Consider the following 14,586-nt stretch of genomic DNA (forward strand, 5'->3'; position numbering starts at 1 on the left):
CCTTCTACTGAAGTGTTTGTGGTGGTGGTATTTTTTATTTCCTAAAACATTACCATTAATTTATACTTGATACATTTCCAATTTGTATGATGTGTAGCAAATAAATAGAAAGTACTGGTAAAGGTCTGCTCAGATTAAAAAGTGTGAAATACAACTTTTCTATATCTCTATTTATTTATTTTTTTAGGGTTTTGTAAAAATAACACAATGCAATGGATTCAAAAGCGAAACAAAAAGACTTTTAATTTGAAATTTAGCAGTTGGTCTCCCGGAAGTGATTCGCCTGCTGAACATACGGGGCCTATCATTCATTGTTTTCAAAACGAATGATACATCTTTGAGATTTAATTAAACGAATAGTATCGTTTTTATCAAACCGATGATTGTCGTAGACTAAAGATTTACCGGTTAAGACTCGTTAGTTTCGTTGTAGAACAGAAATACTTTTCTGACCCGTCACCGTTACGTTTAATACATTGTATACTTAATATACAACATTACTGGCAGGCTGCTTGTGTTCGGCCAACATGCCACTTGGTTTAAAACCATGTTGTGCTGTGTGCAAGACAAACTCTTCATCTATGTGGAAAAAGGGGAACCAAGGGGAAATTTTGTGTAACAATTGCACGGGTAAGAGTACATCCAGCGGAGGATCAGGAGCGTCGGCTTCATCAACCATACAGCAAAATAATGGTGGAGGAAAACAGGTTAGACATTTTTTTTTTATCACAAAACATACGTTTATTAATTGTTTGATCTAAACACGGTGCAGTTTCTTGTAAGTTTGGAAATTTATTTAACGTTAAGTCTATCTTTTATGTATGTATGTAGTCCAAACAAGAGATCCACAGACGCTCCGCTCGGTTACGGAGCACCAAATATAAAGCGCCAGCATCTGAGAAAAAGGTGTCAACTAAAGGAAAGGGTAGACGACACATTTTTAAACTGAAAAATGTAAGTGCCCTTACTCGCCTACTTACTGTGCTTGTAATATTGAAATATTACAGTTGTGTTATTCTTCAACCTCTTCGAATTTTGCAGCCTATAAAAGCACCAGAGTCCGTGTCGACTATCATCACATCAGAGTCCATGTTTTACAAGGTAACTTTTTGTATCTGTTGTTTACGTTTCTCATGTTTACCCATATATTCACTAACCTGCATTATTTTGGGACAGGGTGTCTATTATCAAATAGGAGATGTAATTAAAGTAATAGACGAGGATGATGGTAAACCCTATTACGCACAGATTCGTGGTTTCGTCCAGGACCAATACTGTGAGAAAAGTGCTGCTTTAACTTGGCTCATCCCAACTCAAGCCAGTCCACGAGATCGGTTTGATCCAAGCACTTACATTGTTGGTAAGTCCTTGTATGACAAATGTGCTGCATTAAAAATATCATATTTACATACAAATAGTGTGTTGTTGTTGAAGGATATTTAATTCATCTGGATAACCTGAGCATTAAATCCATCCCTGGACTGTTATTAACCATATTTGGGGCATGCATAAGAGACTGTTAAGATTGTTGTTATAAATGCATTTCATTTTTATAGGTCCTGAAGAGGACTTACCAAGGAAAATGGAATACCTGGAATTTGTCTGTCATGCCCCATCAGAGTATTTCAAATCAAGGAGTTGCCCCTTTCCAACAATACCTGTTCGTCCAGAAAAAGGCTACATCTGGACTCATATAGGACCAACACCTGCTGTTGCCATTAAAGAAACTGTAGGGTGAATTTACCCCTTAACATGTACATTCAGACTGTTGATTAACTGAACTTTCTTTTATTGAGAATATTCAATACTATTTCACATACAGAACTGTCAACTAAAATGATCATGCAACGTACAAGAGGAATGGCCAGTAACCATGAGTTCGCAGATCACCAGAGGGCGATGTTTTTATCATTTTTACAGCTGGTGTGATCAATGAAAATCTTGTGTGTTCAGGTACCTGGCCATGTTCAAGTGTAGTGAGGCTGCGCCAACACAATCTCATTTGGACATTTTGGACAATTTGCTATCGCCCTTTTCTTTATTTTTTGTATAATTCACTTTATACAAGTTCAAACGAATTAGCCTATATTTTTCCTAAAAATTAGATGGTGTGGATGTCTTACTTTATATTTTTGGGAAGAAAAAGGACCGAAAATAAGAATGAAATATATCTAGAAACACAAAATGTCTAGATAAACCACATTTTGTTCAGCTTAAGGACAGTAGTATGGCAAGCTCACTGTCAATAAAGTTTTTTGGGCTATTTTTTGTCCCCTGAAGTCCCTGGATGCTCACAAACCATGTAAGATATTAAAGAAACGGGTTTAAAATAAATATTAAAATAAACTATATTTTTCCTGTTATGGTTATCCTGTCTTCCCCAGTAAGTTTAATACCCTGCTAGCGGAAAGATACACTTTTGAACCTAAAAGGTGCATATTGGTACCTCAATGGTACACATTGGTACCTTAGAGGTACCTACTGGTACCTTAAATCTACATATCTGTATCAAAATGGTATATATTACGACTTTTTAAAGGGTACCATCCAAGTGACAACTTTTGTACTCTTTTTCTGAAGTGTATAAAATGTTATCATGGAGATTGTTTAGGATCAGCATGAGAAATCTGATTTATTTATAAATTATTACGTGTGCTGCTGGTAAAAATAGAAAATGTACCCTTAAAATATTTATCTAGCCACACTCTTTGTCACTCAAAACATTTATCACTTTATTAGACTCTCTTTGTTTCTTTCTTTTTACACAATATCCAATATCAGTTTATTCGGTACTTAATCTTTAGACATTCATTTAAAGATAATATCTAAACCTATCCCCTCATCTGGTTACTTTATGGATTTAAAGTTAAACATTACTAAAACACTATTTTTAATGCCTTACACGTCAGTTTCTTATGGATAATAAGGACAAATGATTGAACCTTACTATGCATACCTGTACACATACACAAATTTATCATTCATTATACATATAACACTTCATTAAACACAAAATTGTATGAACAAATACATTTTGTAAGGAATAATTGACGACGGGCCATTGAATTGTAAGAAAATAATGCACACCAAGATGGTAATGCAGGTGTGCATTATTTTCAAATAATTCAAAGGACCGGAGTCAATTATTCCTCTTATACCACGGTTACTACAAACATTGCTCTGGTGCCTATTTTTAAGACATTTGACAAGTTAGGTGTGCGGTTTGCAGAAAAATAATCAACACCCATAGAACATTTCTCAGCCAATCAGAATGCAGCATTCAACCGACCCGTGGTATAAAACTCTTTAAACAACAAAGGTGAGAACAACTTAAAAAAAGAAGTGTCAAAAAAATTTGATCTGTGTTTCATTGCTGGATTTTTTTTAAGAGGCACCAGAGGGCGCTACTTTACATTTTACGGCTGATGTAATTAATGAGTATTTTATCATAATTTTAAATGTTAAAATACTCACTGTATCAAATGTATCTATCCACATTAAATAATACGTTATATATGTCAGTACAACTGAAGTGTGTTCATTTTATTTGTAAACATTTAAGGTTAAGGATTTTAAGAAAATTAAAACATTCCTCAATAGAATTTTAAGGAAAATGTAAAAACAAAAAACACTGAGGTAGTTTAGGAATATTTGTCCTTGGTCGAAGGTTTGGGCAAACAAAAAAATCATACAATATTAAGAGCACGTGAATAAGTGGCCTATAATTTAAGGAGGTTCACGTCCTCAAGGGAGGGGGAGTCTTTGACTTGCGCTTTCTCCGTAAAGAATGAGCACACAGCATTTTTTTCTTGAACTTAATTTCAGACTCTATGCAAGTTATCTGAATGGAAATACTCCTAACCAATCGCATTTCATGGCACAAAAGATGTGACAGTTATTCCTGTAATGACAGCACTTGATAAGAGAAATCAAAATGGGAAAACACCAATCGAAACATGGTAAGTTTGCGCATAAACGTACAAGACGCGTGACAACTTTATACTAAATATTTCTTATTTTTTCTAGCTTGTAAACGAAGAGAAAACCCAGAGGGTAAGGAGATTGTGGATATATAATTGATAAATGCAATATTTCTTGTATTTAATAAGTGTTGTTCATAAATATTTGTATTACAATAGGAGGCGCTTTCAAAGAGGCTGACTGTACTGAAGTCGACAGAAACGAAGATAAGCAGGTAAAGCGAACTTTCTCTAAAATCAAATTAAAATTATTTATTGTATAAAAGTAATTTTCTACTTAGTAATAAATATGAAATGCTACGCCTCAGTTTTTAATGGACTAATAAATCACAACGTTCACTCCCTTACGAAAATTAAACATCGTTTTAGTTCAAACGAAAAACCATGGTTACTGTAGTAACCATAAAATAACCATGGTTTTGACAAGTAAACCATTGCTAATTGTAATAAATACACCCAAAAAACAACAACAACATGGTTACTGCACTCTTACCACAAAAAACATGGCTAGTTTTTGTAAGGGCTGTATTCGTAACATTTATGTAATGTTTTGTTACATAATTACATGTACTTTATTATAATACAGTTTTACATAATGTACATCACGTTGTATAATAAAAACGTTATTTTTGTGACTATGAGCATCCTATTTTATTTATTTTTAATTATTTTACATTTTTTGAACTGCCATCTTCCTCATAGAAACAAACCTGATACTCAATGGTCCCATCCTAACCCCTCTGTATTTCCCAGCATTGTATTTAAATGGTGTTGGATGTTTTTCCTTTGCTCTCATTCTTTGAGTAAAGCCTGAAGCCTTCATCACCGTGTAAAATGTGTATGGCAGGCAGCCAGAACAGCAGGGTCTTTGAGCGCAGCCCCACCACACATCTGTTATTGGTTTTGAAAACAGAGGGAGGCTGTGCTGGGAAAATAAGGGGAAGTGGTTGGAGGAAGGAAAGGAGGTGTAGTGAGTAGGGGTGGTATGATGAAGGCTGGTGGAAAGAAGTTGCAAAAGACATTGCATTTAGTGATGCTGCATGCATTAAACGGTTAATTTAGAGATCAGGTGGTTGCTGTTGCGACAACTACAATAGCATTTTATGCCAAATGTACAGTTTAGTGCTAAACTCTATGGGGCGGTTTCCCGGATAGGGATTAGACTAGTCCTAGACTAAAATAAATGTAAGAGCTGTCCAAACTGAAAACAACTTGCACTGACATATCTTAAAATACATCAGTGCACTTTGTTTAGCCTCAAAATGCACACAAGTAATGTTTTTAGTAAGGCATGTTTGTTAAAACTAGTTATATTTCCTAATTAAACTAAGGCCAAGTCCTGAATTAAGCTAATCCCTGACTGGGAAACCACCCCATAGTCACCATCAGATTTAAGAGAAATCTTGGAAACGTAAAGCAGTAATTTTTTTTAAATAAAAATTCTTATTATGTCTCTTCTAAATGAAAAACTCATCCTTTTATAATCGTGTAGATGGGGCTTGATAAAAGATATGTCTTCAATATTGTAATTCTTTTCCCTGTAAAAAAAACCCTTCGTGTTGGTGTTGCTATTGGTGCGTTTTAAGTCTGAACCCTGTTCTTTCATGGCAGGATCCTGCAGTCTGGATCATTAAGTCAGTGACACTTGAACGATCATGGTCACAACGCTCAAAGGATTCAGTGTTGGGTTAGAGAAACAGCATGAATCCCTTCTTTTACCATTTTTTTCTGTTTCTGCCCCACTTCAAAGAGCATAGAAAAAGGAGCGTGTGGTATACAGGCAGTGATCCATGTTAAACAAAAAACTTTTCTATGATTTACTCAATGATTAAGTGTCCAATAAACTGATTTTAATGGAAAGAGAATTGAAAATAGCCCACTATTTTGCGAACGATTATCAACAGTCTATACCCTTATAAAGAACAAACTCGTATAATTGACATTTATTTAATAGAAAAGCAGTAAACTTGTTTGTTTAGCCAGGTGTGGAGAATGTTAATGTAGTACACATTGTCATGTTTTGTGGTTTATTCTAGTGTTTGTTGTTTGTTACTATGACTGTCTTAAGCATTCCCGAAGTCTATACTAATAAAATAATGTTTGGGTAGGGAAGGAAAATGAAATGAAATGTGTACGTAAAGCATTTCTTAAATGGAAAGCTTAGTAATGCTGGTATGTGTTTGAGTTCATTCCAAGACCACAAAAGATTAAATCTTTCAAATCCAACATCAACATTTTTAGCAAATGGTTCTTTCATGCACTTTAAGCCACAATCGTACCCCAACCCACCTTAGCTCACTGATCATCAAATCGCTGTCTCTCTCTCTCTCTCTCTCTCTTCACACACACACACACACACACACACACACACACACACACACACACACACACACACACACACACACACACACACACACACACACACACACACACACACACACACACACACACACACACACACACACACACACACACCATGTAATAGGGATCTATCCAGGTGTTAGGTGACAGGAAGTGAGCGGAAACAAAGCCAGGCTCTGTAGCACAGACACAAGTGTGAGTGGGTAGTGATGAGGAACTGGAGTTGGGATGGGGGGGTGTCTGGCCCGGTGACACCCGGCTAAAGCCCTCCAAACTGGTAATACGAGCCCACATGAAAGGTCCTGGAGCAGGCAGAGCGTGGCAGAGGCTTGGGCAGGATGATGGGAGAAATCGTTGGCAGACAGACAGATCACTCAGTGCACTTCTCTTCTGGCCTTTGTTCTTCAACACCCCGACTTTCATCACTATGATGCAGAGATATTGGTTTATGGTTGCACAAGCCTGTTTTTTCTTGCAATAGAGATACATTTTGGTAGATGAGGAGAGCTTCATTTAGGTTATTATTTAGTTTTCTGTCATTTTAAGTATACGGTAAGCTCACTTGCAGCAGAGGCTGGGTCTTCTGCGAAAAGATTTATAGTTCTGTCTCATAAAAGATGTCTAGTTGTATGATTTATTTCTGATGCAAATGCCATCAAGCATTTACATATGCTTTTCACATCTGGTCTCACACAAGCACACCGTGGGAGTTCTTTATTAATAAGAGTTTTTGACTTGTTATCTGGTTTTATGGATGTGCATGATGTCAAATCTGGCATGAATAACAAAATGCCCTCATCTTGCCCTTTCTCTGAGAGGGAATTCTTATTAAATTCACCTCATTTAAAAATAACAGATATGATTGATGTGTGGTTATTATGTTGACTAAAACATAAAGTATATGCAATAATGAATTGCATTAAAGGGACCCTCCACTTTTTTGAAAATATGCTAATTTTCCAGCTCCCCTAGAGTTAAACAATGATTTTTACCATTTTGGAATCCATTCAGCTGATCTCCAGGTCTGGCGCTAGCACTTTTAGCAAGGCTTAGCTCAAACCATTGAATCTGATTAGACCATTAGCATTACGCACAAAAATAACCAAAAAGTTTCGATATTTTTCCTATTTACAACTTGACTCTTCTGTAGTTATATCGTGTACTAAGACCAATGGGAAATTAAAAGTTGTGATTTTCTAGGCAGATATGTCTTGGAGCAGTTTGAGAGTAACGTTATAGTTCCTATCTGCCTAGAAAATCACAACTTTTAATTTTCCGTCAGTTTTAGCACACGATGTAACTACAGAAGATTCAAGTTTTAAATAGGAAAAATATCAAATCTCTTTGGTTACTTTTTTTGCACGATACTAATGGTCTAATCAGATTCAATGGTTTGTGCTAAGCTATGCTAAAAGTGGTAGCGCCAGACCCAGAGATCAGCTGAATGGATTCCAAAATGGTAAAAATCAAATGTTTAACTCTGGGGAGCTGGAAAATGAGCATATTTTCAAAAAAGGTGGAATGTCCCTTTAACAACAAACTGTGTTGTTATAGATTGCTGTATGCTTTGAATGTAATGCGATTTATTTTTAATGCAAACCGAGAATTACCGGAATGTGTAAATGTATTATTTGTAAACCTCATAAGCTTAGCTTGCAGTTATGTTTTCATGACATATGCATTACTCTAGTGTTGAAAGGACGAAATTGTGGCAGTGATGGTTATGTTAAGCTGTTTTGTCATGGAGGGGAATTCACTTCCTCCCTGAGAAACCAGCAGTGCAATGTGTCTGGAAACAATTGTGCTTAAGACCACAGGAGTGCAAAGAATGAACTCATTTTTTTTCTTGTTCATGGTTAATGCCATGCGGGCTGGTTTACAAGCACAAAACAAGTTTTCTGGGCAAATTTTATACAGAAGTGAAAAGAATGCAGAGTAGATCAAATTTGTCTATCTTTATGTATTTGTTTATCTTTATCAGGGTTTCACTCTTTTAATAACTATCATGAACTATTGTTAATGTAATCTCAATTTTGCAATCTAATTCTTTCATCCTATCCTGCACACATTTACTAGAAGAATCTATTGTTTTTATTTTATTCATGGTTTCTTGTGGCTCTTTTCTTTTTGTTTTTACTCTAGGATCTGTGTGGGAAAGATAAAAAAGGAGATCAATTAGATAATTATTATGCACTGGAGGGTAAGTTGAGCTGAAGGAAATTCATTCACAAACAATGCCTTTGTTTAAAGCAAAATTCCCTTAATTTGGCATTTCTGTGAAGAATAACTTTTGGACACTTAATTATTATTGTTTCTACATTTTTGTAAAATAGAGTACAAAAGCTGTCACTGGGGTGGTACACTTTCAAAAAGTATACTCTTTGTACTTAAAAAAAGTGCATATTGTTATCTCAAAGGTATTCAGACCTTTTAAAGGGCCCAGTGACAGCTTTTGTACCTTTCTTTTGTCAGTGTGGATTTCAAAAATAATCTGTTACAATTGTCTGTTATTAGTAACACTGCCAAATGAGAGAGGAACAGAGGATCACAAATCTTTTCTTTCTTCTACCAAAAATGAAAGACAACATCCACTCAAAGTTACGAGGATTAAAGGAACAAGCGATGTAGGTGTCTGCCATTCAGAAAACTGAATGTTTGATGCTAACAGTGCATTTTTTACAATGATTTACATGATTTTGACAACTAATACTTAAAGGAATAGGTAATCCAAAAAGCCTTGTCATTTATTATTTACTCAACTTTTCAAATTGTTACGTCTTTCCTTTGTGGAACAAAAAGAAATGTTGATATCCTTTGGGAATTTTATCTGTACAAAGCCATCTTGGTGGAATAACATAAAGTTGAGTAAAGAATGACAAAAAAATGACAAAAACAACTCAGTTTGTGACACCACAGAAAAATTATGTTAACCACACAGGCAAATTTGAATGATTAAAAAAAACCAAATAAATTATCAAAATCTTCGAAAAACAGGCAGGATTCTCTGCTCGTAAATGCTGGGAGCGTGTCCGCCATCTGTGCTGAAACCACGCCCACTCTAGGAAAAGCTGCCGCCCTTCTCAACTTCTCAACAGTCTTTACAGACGCTGGGACACATTTCTCAATACTTAGGTCACATTTGCAAAACTCTAAACACAGTGAGCACAACAGAAGTCTATGGGATAAACTGAGGATCAATTATCATTGATTTGGCACAAAATGCATTCAATGACTCAAATTTCATGAATTTTTTTCTCACTCAGACACAACAACTGCCAAAACTCTTTATACATACAGGCCAATTTGCACATGCTTACATACTGTTTTCAAAACTGTTAAACTTATGTTCAAAACAATAACATAATACAAAACTGAATAAGACAGCAATTTGCTACATTTCTACAGTAATATTTTATTGAAATATATTTTGAATCTTAAAATTAAATGCTATAAAAACAATTGGCCAAATGGAAAAGACCAAGTAGATTAACATTACTATTGTATCTGTATCAGTGGATGGTGTGTATACAAATTCTTGAATTTTGGAATTACTCAGTGATAAAAATTAAAAATAAACTACATAAAATATTGACACATTCTGCATCATGTCTGATTCAGTCCAGTAACATATATTGCAGTAAATTATAAACAGAGATGTGTCCTTGTTTTATACAAGAAAACATTGTATAATGCTACATGTTGTTAGTGTTTTTTAGGTCATTGTTTTGTGGGTGACAAAGTGTGTTTGTCGACTGTGAACCTTTGCTAGTGTTCTGGAAGAATGAGTTGATTTGAGACCTGAATAAAGTGTTTTGGTAGTTGTAGTAAATTTTGAATGTGAAATGAACTGCTTTGCCAAGCTGAAAGTTGGTTAGGAGAACTGTGTGAAGAGTTTTGCAACAGTGTCCTATGTATTGAGAAATGTGTCCTAGCATCTGTAAAAAAACTGTAAATACAGGCCGTTTCTCAATCCGAAGCCACATCCTCCAAAGGTCGCATTTCTAGGCTGCATACGTCATCAAGACACTGTCTTATTTAAGAATATTAACAACTATAAAGTTGACTGTTATTCTTAGTTAATCGTAAATTGTTGTCATATGCTTATGACTTGCATATGTAATGTCCGGTTACGTATATAAACCAGGCTTGATGATGCGACCTCTGCAGGCTGCAGCCTTCCGATTGAGAAACGGCCACAGATGGTCGCAATTGTGTTAGGGGCGGGGCCATGCTAGGTAATAATCCAAATAATCCTAAACACAGAAAAACGGTGTGACTCCACAATTCAGTACAGTACAGTACATAGTTTATAGTCTTTGTACTATAAATATGTACTATAGTCTTTGTACTTTGTTTTAGCAATACATACATGTATAAAGTGTTTACAAACAATTCTCTGAAATGACTTTCCTCTGCTGGTGTTTTTTAGGATGTGGAGTGTAATGCATCTCTCGTGGATGACAACTTTAACGAGTGGGTAATTACACTGTACGATTTTGACAACAATGGCAAAGTAACCAAAGAGGTAAAGCTTCAACATTCGGTCTAGCCCAGCATCTCATGCATCATTTAACCCTCAGTGAGATTCTCTTTTTGTTTTTAATGCAGAATATGTTAAGCTTGATGCATACGATCTATGAATTGCTTGAGACTTCTGTCAGACAGTTGGTGCTTAGCAATGGCACAACCCTGCGTGTGAAGTTAAGCGTCAACTCATTACCCAAAGGCAACAGAAAAGGTGGACTTAATGTATTACGATAAATGTGATTATGGTGTCTCACAGAGACAGTGAGTTTCTCACTCAGGCTTGCGTTACTTCCCAAGATCAGGACAATAAAATGTTCAGGAGAGAAAGAGATCAAATGGAAGATGGCCTACGGTGTACAGAGAGTCAACATACTCAAAGGTACATTTGGTAATTTTTATTAAATGGGAAAGTATCTAATTGTATTATTTACCCTGTAGAACAAAATTATAAGACATCTATAGAGCTACTTGTTTTTAAAAAGTGAAGTGGGATACATGATAATTTATCGTTTTATTTTTCTGTGTCAGAGGACAGAGCTCAGGTCATTCAAGTGTTTCAGAGAGAAAGCACTACTCTGTAGATGAAAACACAGAACGTAGAAACCACTATCTGGATCTGGCTGGGATTGAGAACTACACCTCTCGGTTTGAAGCTGGTAGCTTTATATTCTTTGCTTCTTCGTCTCTCGTAAAAGACTGGAGGTAATTGCTTTCTTACAATTGTTTCTTCTCTCGTAAATCCAGAACCATCTGCCGAGGATCAACATCAGGACATCCCATCCCGTGGCCATCAGCGTCGCTCTCATATCGAGACCTGCAGTCCTGTGGAGTCTTCCGGAAGGTCTGTTTCTTTCCTCAGGTCCCTCCGGAGCCGAAGCAAGTCTGTTGGTGGAAGCGGAGGAACAGCCAAACCCAGCAAACTCCATGGACATCACCCTGTAGCCTGGTGCCACCCATCACAGCAGCAGCAACAACATCAGCAGCACAGCTCTAGCAAACGCATCCGCACCAGGACCCGCGAGACCACCACGCCGTTTAGAACCAGTCAAGGTCCAGAGCTGCAAACTGGTCAACCTGTCCTTCTTGGGGGCTTTAAGCCTGTTCCTCAAAGACATGAGCACCATCATCACCATGAACATCACCACCATCATCATCATTACCACCCAGCATAAGAGGTCTGAAAATCTCCATGCCATGTCATCAAGTGACTGTCTTAGCAGCAGACTGGATGAGTTTTTACAAAAAGGAAATTTGAATGAATTATACTTTGAACATTTCTGCAATTAAAAGGGCTACACCACTTTTTTTATCCTACCCATGTACATACAAGTCTCAGTCAACATGATTCTACATTTACTTTGCATCAGTATGTTGGTATGGAGTGCCCCCATGTGGGTGGAAGTGGAATTGTTTAGCTCAAACTTTTGTAACCCATAACTTGATCAAATGCAACTGTTTTGTAATGTCTGGATTTGTCAGGTTTAGGATACCAGTTTCCTCAGGAATATTTTCTATATAAACATGACCACTATTATTGTGTTAGTCTATATATTTACATATATAAACATTTTATATAACTTATTATATATGTTCTTACGCATGTATTTTAAGAGTCAGCTTAATAGACACTCAAACTATTATAGATACAATGTTTTTTTTTTACAATCATACCGCATGTTTATGTTCTGAATGGAGCTGCTAATATTATTTTAATATTATGAAAATGTCACGCTTTATGGATGATAAGGTTGGACGTATAATGTACTAAGTGAAAATAAAAGCTTAAATAGGAAAACAAATGTACCATAAGAAAAACAACATTAGAAAAATGTAAAAACATGTCACATGCCAATTAATTTTTCATCTGTGTACAATAGTAATGACTTGTAATATTTTTACAGTTCTAATTTTTCATCCACTAATAATATTGCTGTAAAACAAGGGTTAAAATACTTTTTTGTATTGATCTATAATAAAAATATTTGAATCATTTTGAAAATAAATCTTATAAACTGTAAAACAGATAAAGTTAATTGTTAACCAATGGTGGCTGGTGTTATATATATATATATATATATATATATATATATTTTTTTTTTTTGTGGGGGGTTGCAACAAAGTCTAAGTTTACATTCAGATAACTGAACACATACACATACAATATTGATTTGCAGGCTCTACAATGATATACAAAAGCTATATTATACATTATAATGTAGTATTAATGTATTTTAACATTTATTTAAAATATCAGGGAAAACAAAATTACATAAATTTTCAGAACAATTACAATTTAACAGAATTAACTAAGTTACTGAGTGCATGGGGTGCTGTTTTTTTTTTTTACAAAAAACACAATATTATTAATTTAAAAATTATAATATTTTATTGACCCTCTATTATGTAACGTACCATACATTGCCATAACGTAACATACCATATGTTGTTGTAACATAACATATTATACGTTGCCGTAACGTAGCATATCATATGTTGGCGTAATGTAAAATACCATATGTTGTGATAGCGTAACATATCATACATTGCCATAATACAGCCTATCATATGTTGCCTTAACATAACATACCATACGTTGTGATAACGTAACATACCATAAGTTGTGATAGTAAACATACCATTTGTGGCGATAACGTACCATACCATACGTTGTGATAGCGTAACATACCATACGTTGCGATAACGTAACATACCATACGTTGTGATAGCGTAACATACCATACGTTGCGATAACTTAACATACCATACGTTGCGATAAAGTACCATACCATACGTTGTGATAACGTAACATACCATATGTTGCCGTAATGTAACATACCATACGTTACCATAATGTAACATACAAAACATTGCCATAACGTAACATACTATACGTTGCCAAAACGTAACATACCAAACGTTGCCGTAACGTAGCATATCATATGTTGCCGTAATGTAACATACCGTACGTTACCACAATGTAACATACAATACATTGTGATAATGTAACATACCATATGTTGCCTTAACGTAACATACCATACATTGCGATAACGTAACATACCAAACGTTGCCGTAACGTAGCATATCATATGTTGCCGTAATGTAACATACCGTACGTTACCACAATGTAACATACAATACATTGTGATAATGTAACATACCATATGTTGCCTTAACGTAACATACCATACATTGCGATAACGTAACATACCAAACGTTGCCGTAACGTAGCATATCATATGTTGCCGTAATGTAACATACCATATGTTGCAATAACGTAACATATCATACATTGCCATAATGTAGCATACCATATGTTACCTTAACGTAACATACCATACGTTGTGATAGCGTAACATATCAAACGTTGTGATAGCATAACATACCATACGTTGCGATAACTTAACATACCATATGTTGTGATAGTGTAACATACCATACGTTGCGATAGCGTAACATACCATACGTTGCGATAATGTACCATACCATACGTTGCATTAGCGTAACATACCATACGCTGCGATAGCGTAACTTACCATACGCTGCCATAATGTAACATACCATATGTTGTGGTAATGTAACATATCAAACAGTGCCATAACATAGCATACCATATGTTGTACAAACTGCATGTAAAGAAAACATATTTTCCAGAGATAATTTTCTATCATATCATGTCACATAAATAACAACTTGTCATTTATTTTTATAATAGCTT

The 14,586-nt window shown here is 35.4% G+C and overlaps 2 protein-coding genes across 2 annotated transcripts; both read left to right on the forward strand.

The window, feature by feature from the left end:
- Positions 1–289: 289 nt before the first annotated feature.
- Positions 290–2,363, forward strand: gatad1 (GATA zinc finger domain containing 1). Its single transcript, XM_055219819.2, has 6 exons — positions 290–707; positions 832–954; positions 1,042–1,101; positions 1,177–1,360; positions 1,557–1,729; positions 1,823–2,363. Exons 1-6 carry the CDS (start codon positions 528–530, stop codon positions 1,838–1,840), a joined length of 738 nt encoding a protein of 245 aa, XP_055075794.1. The 5' UTR covers positions 290–527; the 3' UTR covers positions 1,841–2,363.
- A 1,258-nt stretch (positions 2,364–3,621) lies between these two features.
- LOC129455144 (protein naked cuticle homolog 2) lies at positions 3,622–12,829 on the forward strand. The gene is made up of 10 exons (XM_055219820.2): positions 3,622–3,959; positions 4,027–4,053; positions 4,140–4,195; positions 8,484–8,541; positions 8,856–8,965; positions 10,771–10,866; positions 10,950–11,079; positions 11,166–11,247; positions 11,397–11,524; positions 11,613–12,829. Exons 1-10 carry the CDS (start codon positions 3,935–3,937, stop codon positions 12,038–12,040), a joined length of 1,140 nt encoding a protein of 379 aa, XP_055075795.2. The 5' UTR covers positions 3,622–3,934; the 3' UTR covers positions 12,041–12,829.
- The last annotated feature ends 1,757 nt before the right edge of the window (positions 12,830–14,586 follow it).

Source organism: Misgurnus anguillicaudatus, chromosome 20 (genome assembly GCF_027580225.2).
Source record: "Misgurnus anguillicaudatus chromosome 20, ASM2758022v2, whole genome shotgun sequence".
In the NCBI taxonomy this organism is placed as follows: domain Eukaryota; kingdom Metazoa; phylum Chordata; class Actinopteri; order Cypriniformes; family Cobitidae; genus Misgurnus; species Misgurnus anguillicaudatus.

Excerpts from the sequence above, each read along its gene's own strand:
- gatad1 (XM_055219819.2), top strand. The coding sequence starts at position 528 with ATGCCACTTGGTTTAAAACCATGTTGTGCTGTGTGCAAGACAAACTCT. Across the intron at positions 708-831 it reads ATAATGGTGGAGGAAAACAG|TCCAAACAAGAGATCCACAG; the intron begins GTTAGACATTTT and ends GTATGTATGTAG. Across the intron at positions 955-1,041 it reads ACATTTTTAAACTGAAAAAT|CCTATAAAAGCACCAGAGTC; the intron begins GTAAGTGCCCTT and ends CGAATTTTGCAG.
- LOC129455144 (XM_055219820.2), top strand. The coding sequence starts at position 3,935 with ATGGGAAAACACCAATCGAAACATG. Across the intron at positions 4,196-8,483 it reads ACAGAAACGAAGATAAGCAG|GATCTGTGTGGGAAAGATAA; the intron begins GTAAAGCGAACT and ends TTTTTACTCTAG. Across the intron at positions 11,248-11,396 it reads GAGAGTCAACATACTCAAAG|AGGACAGAGCTCAGGTCATT; the intron begins GTACATTTGGTA and ends TTTCTGTGTCAG.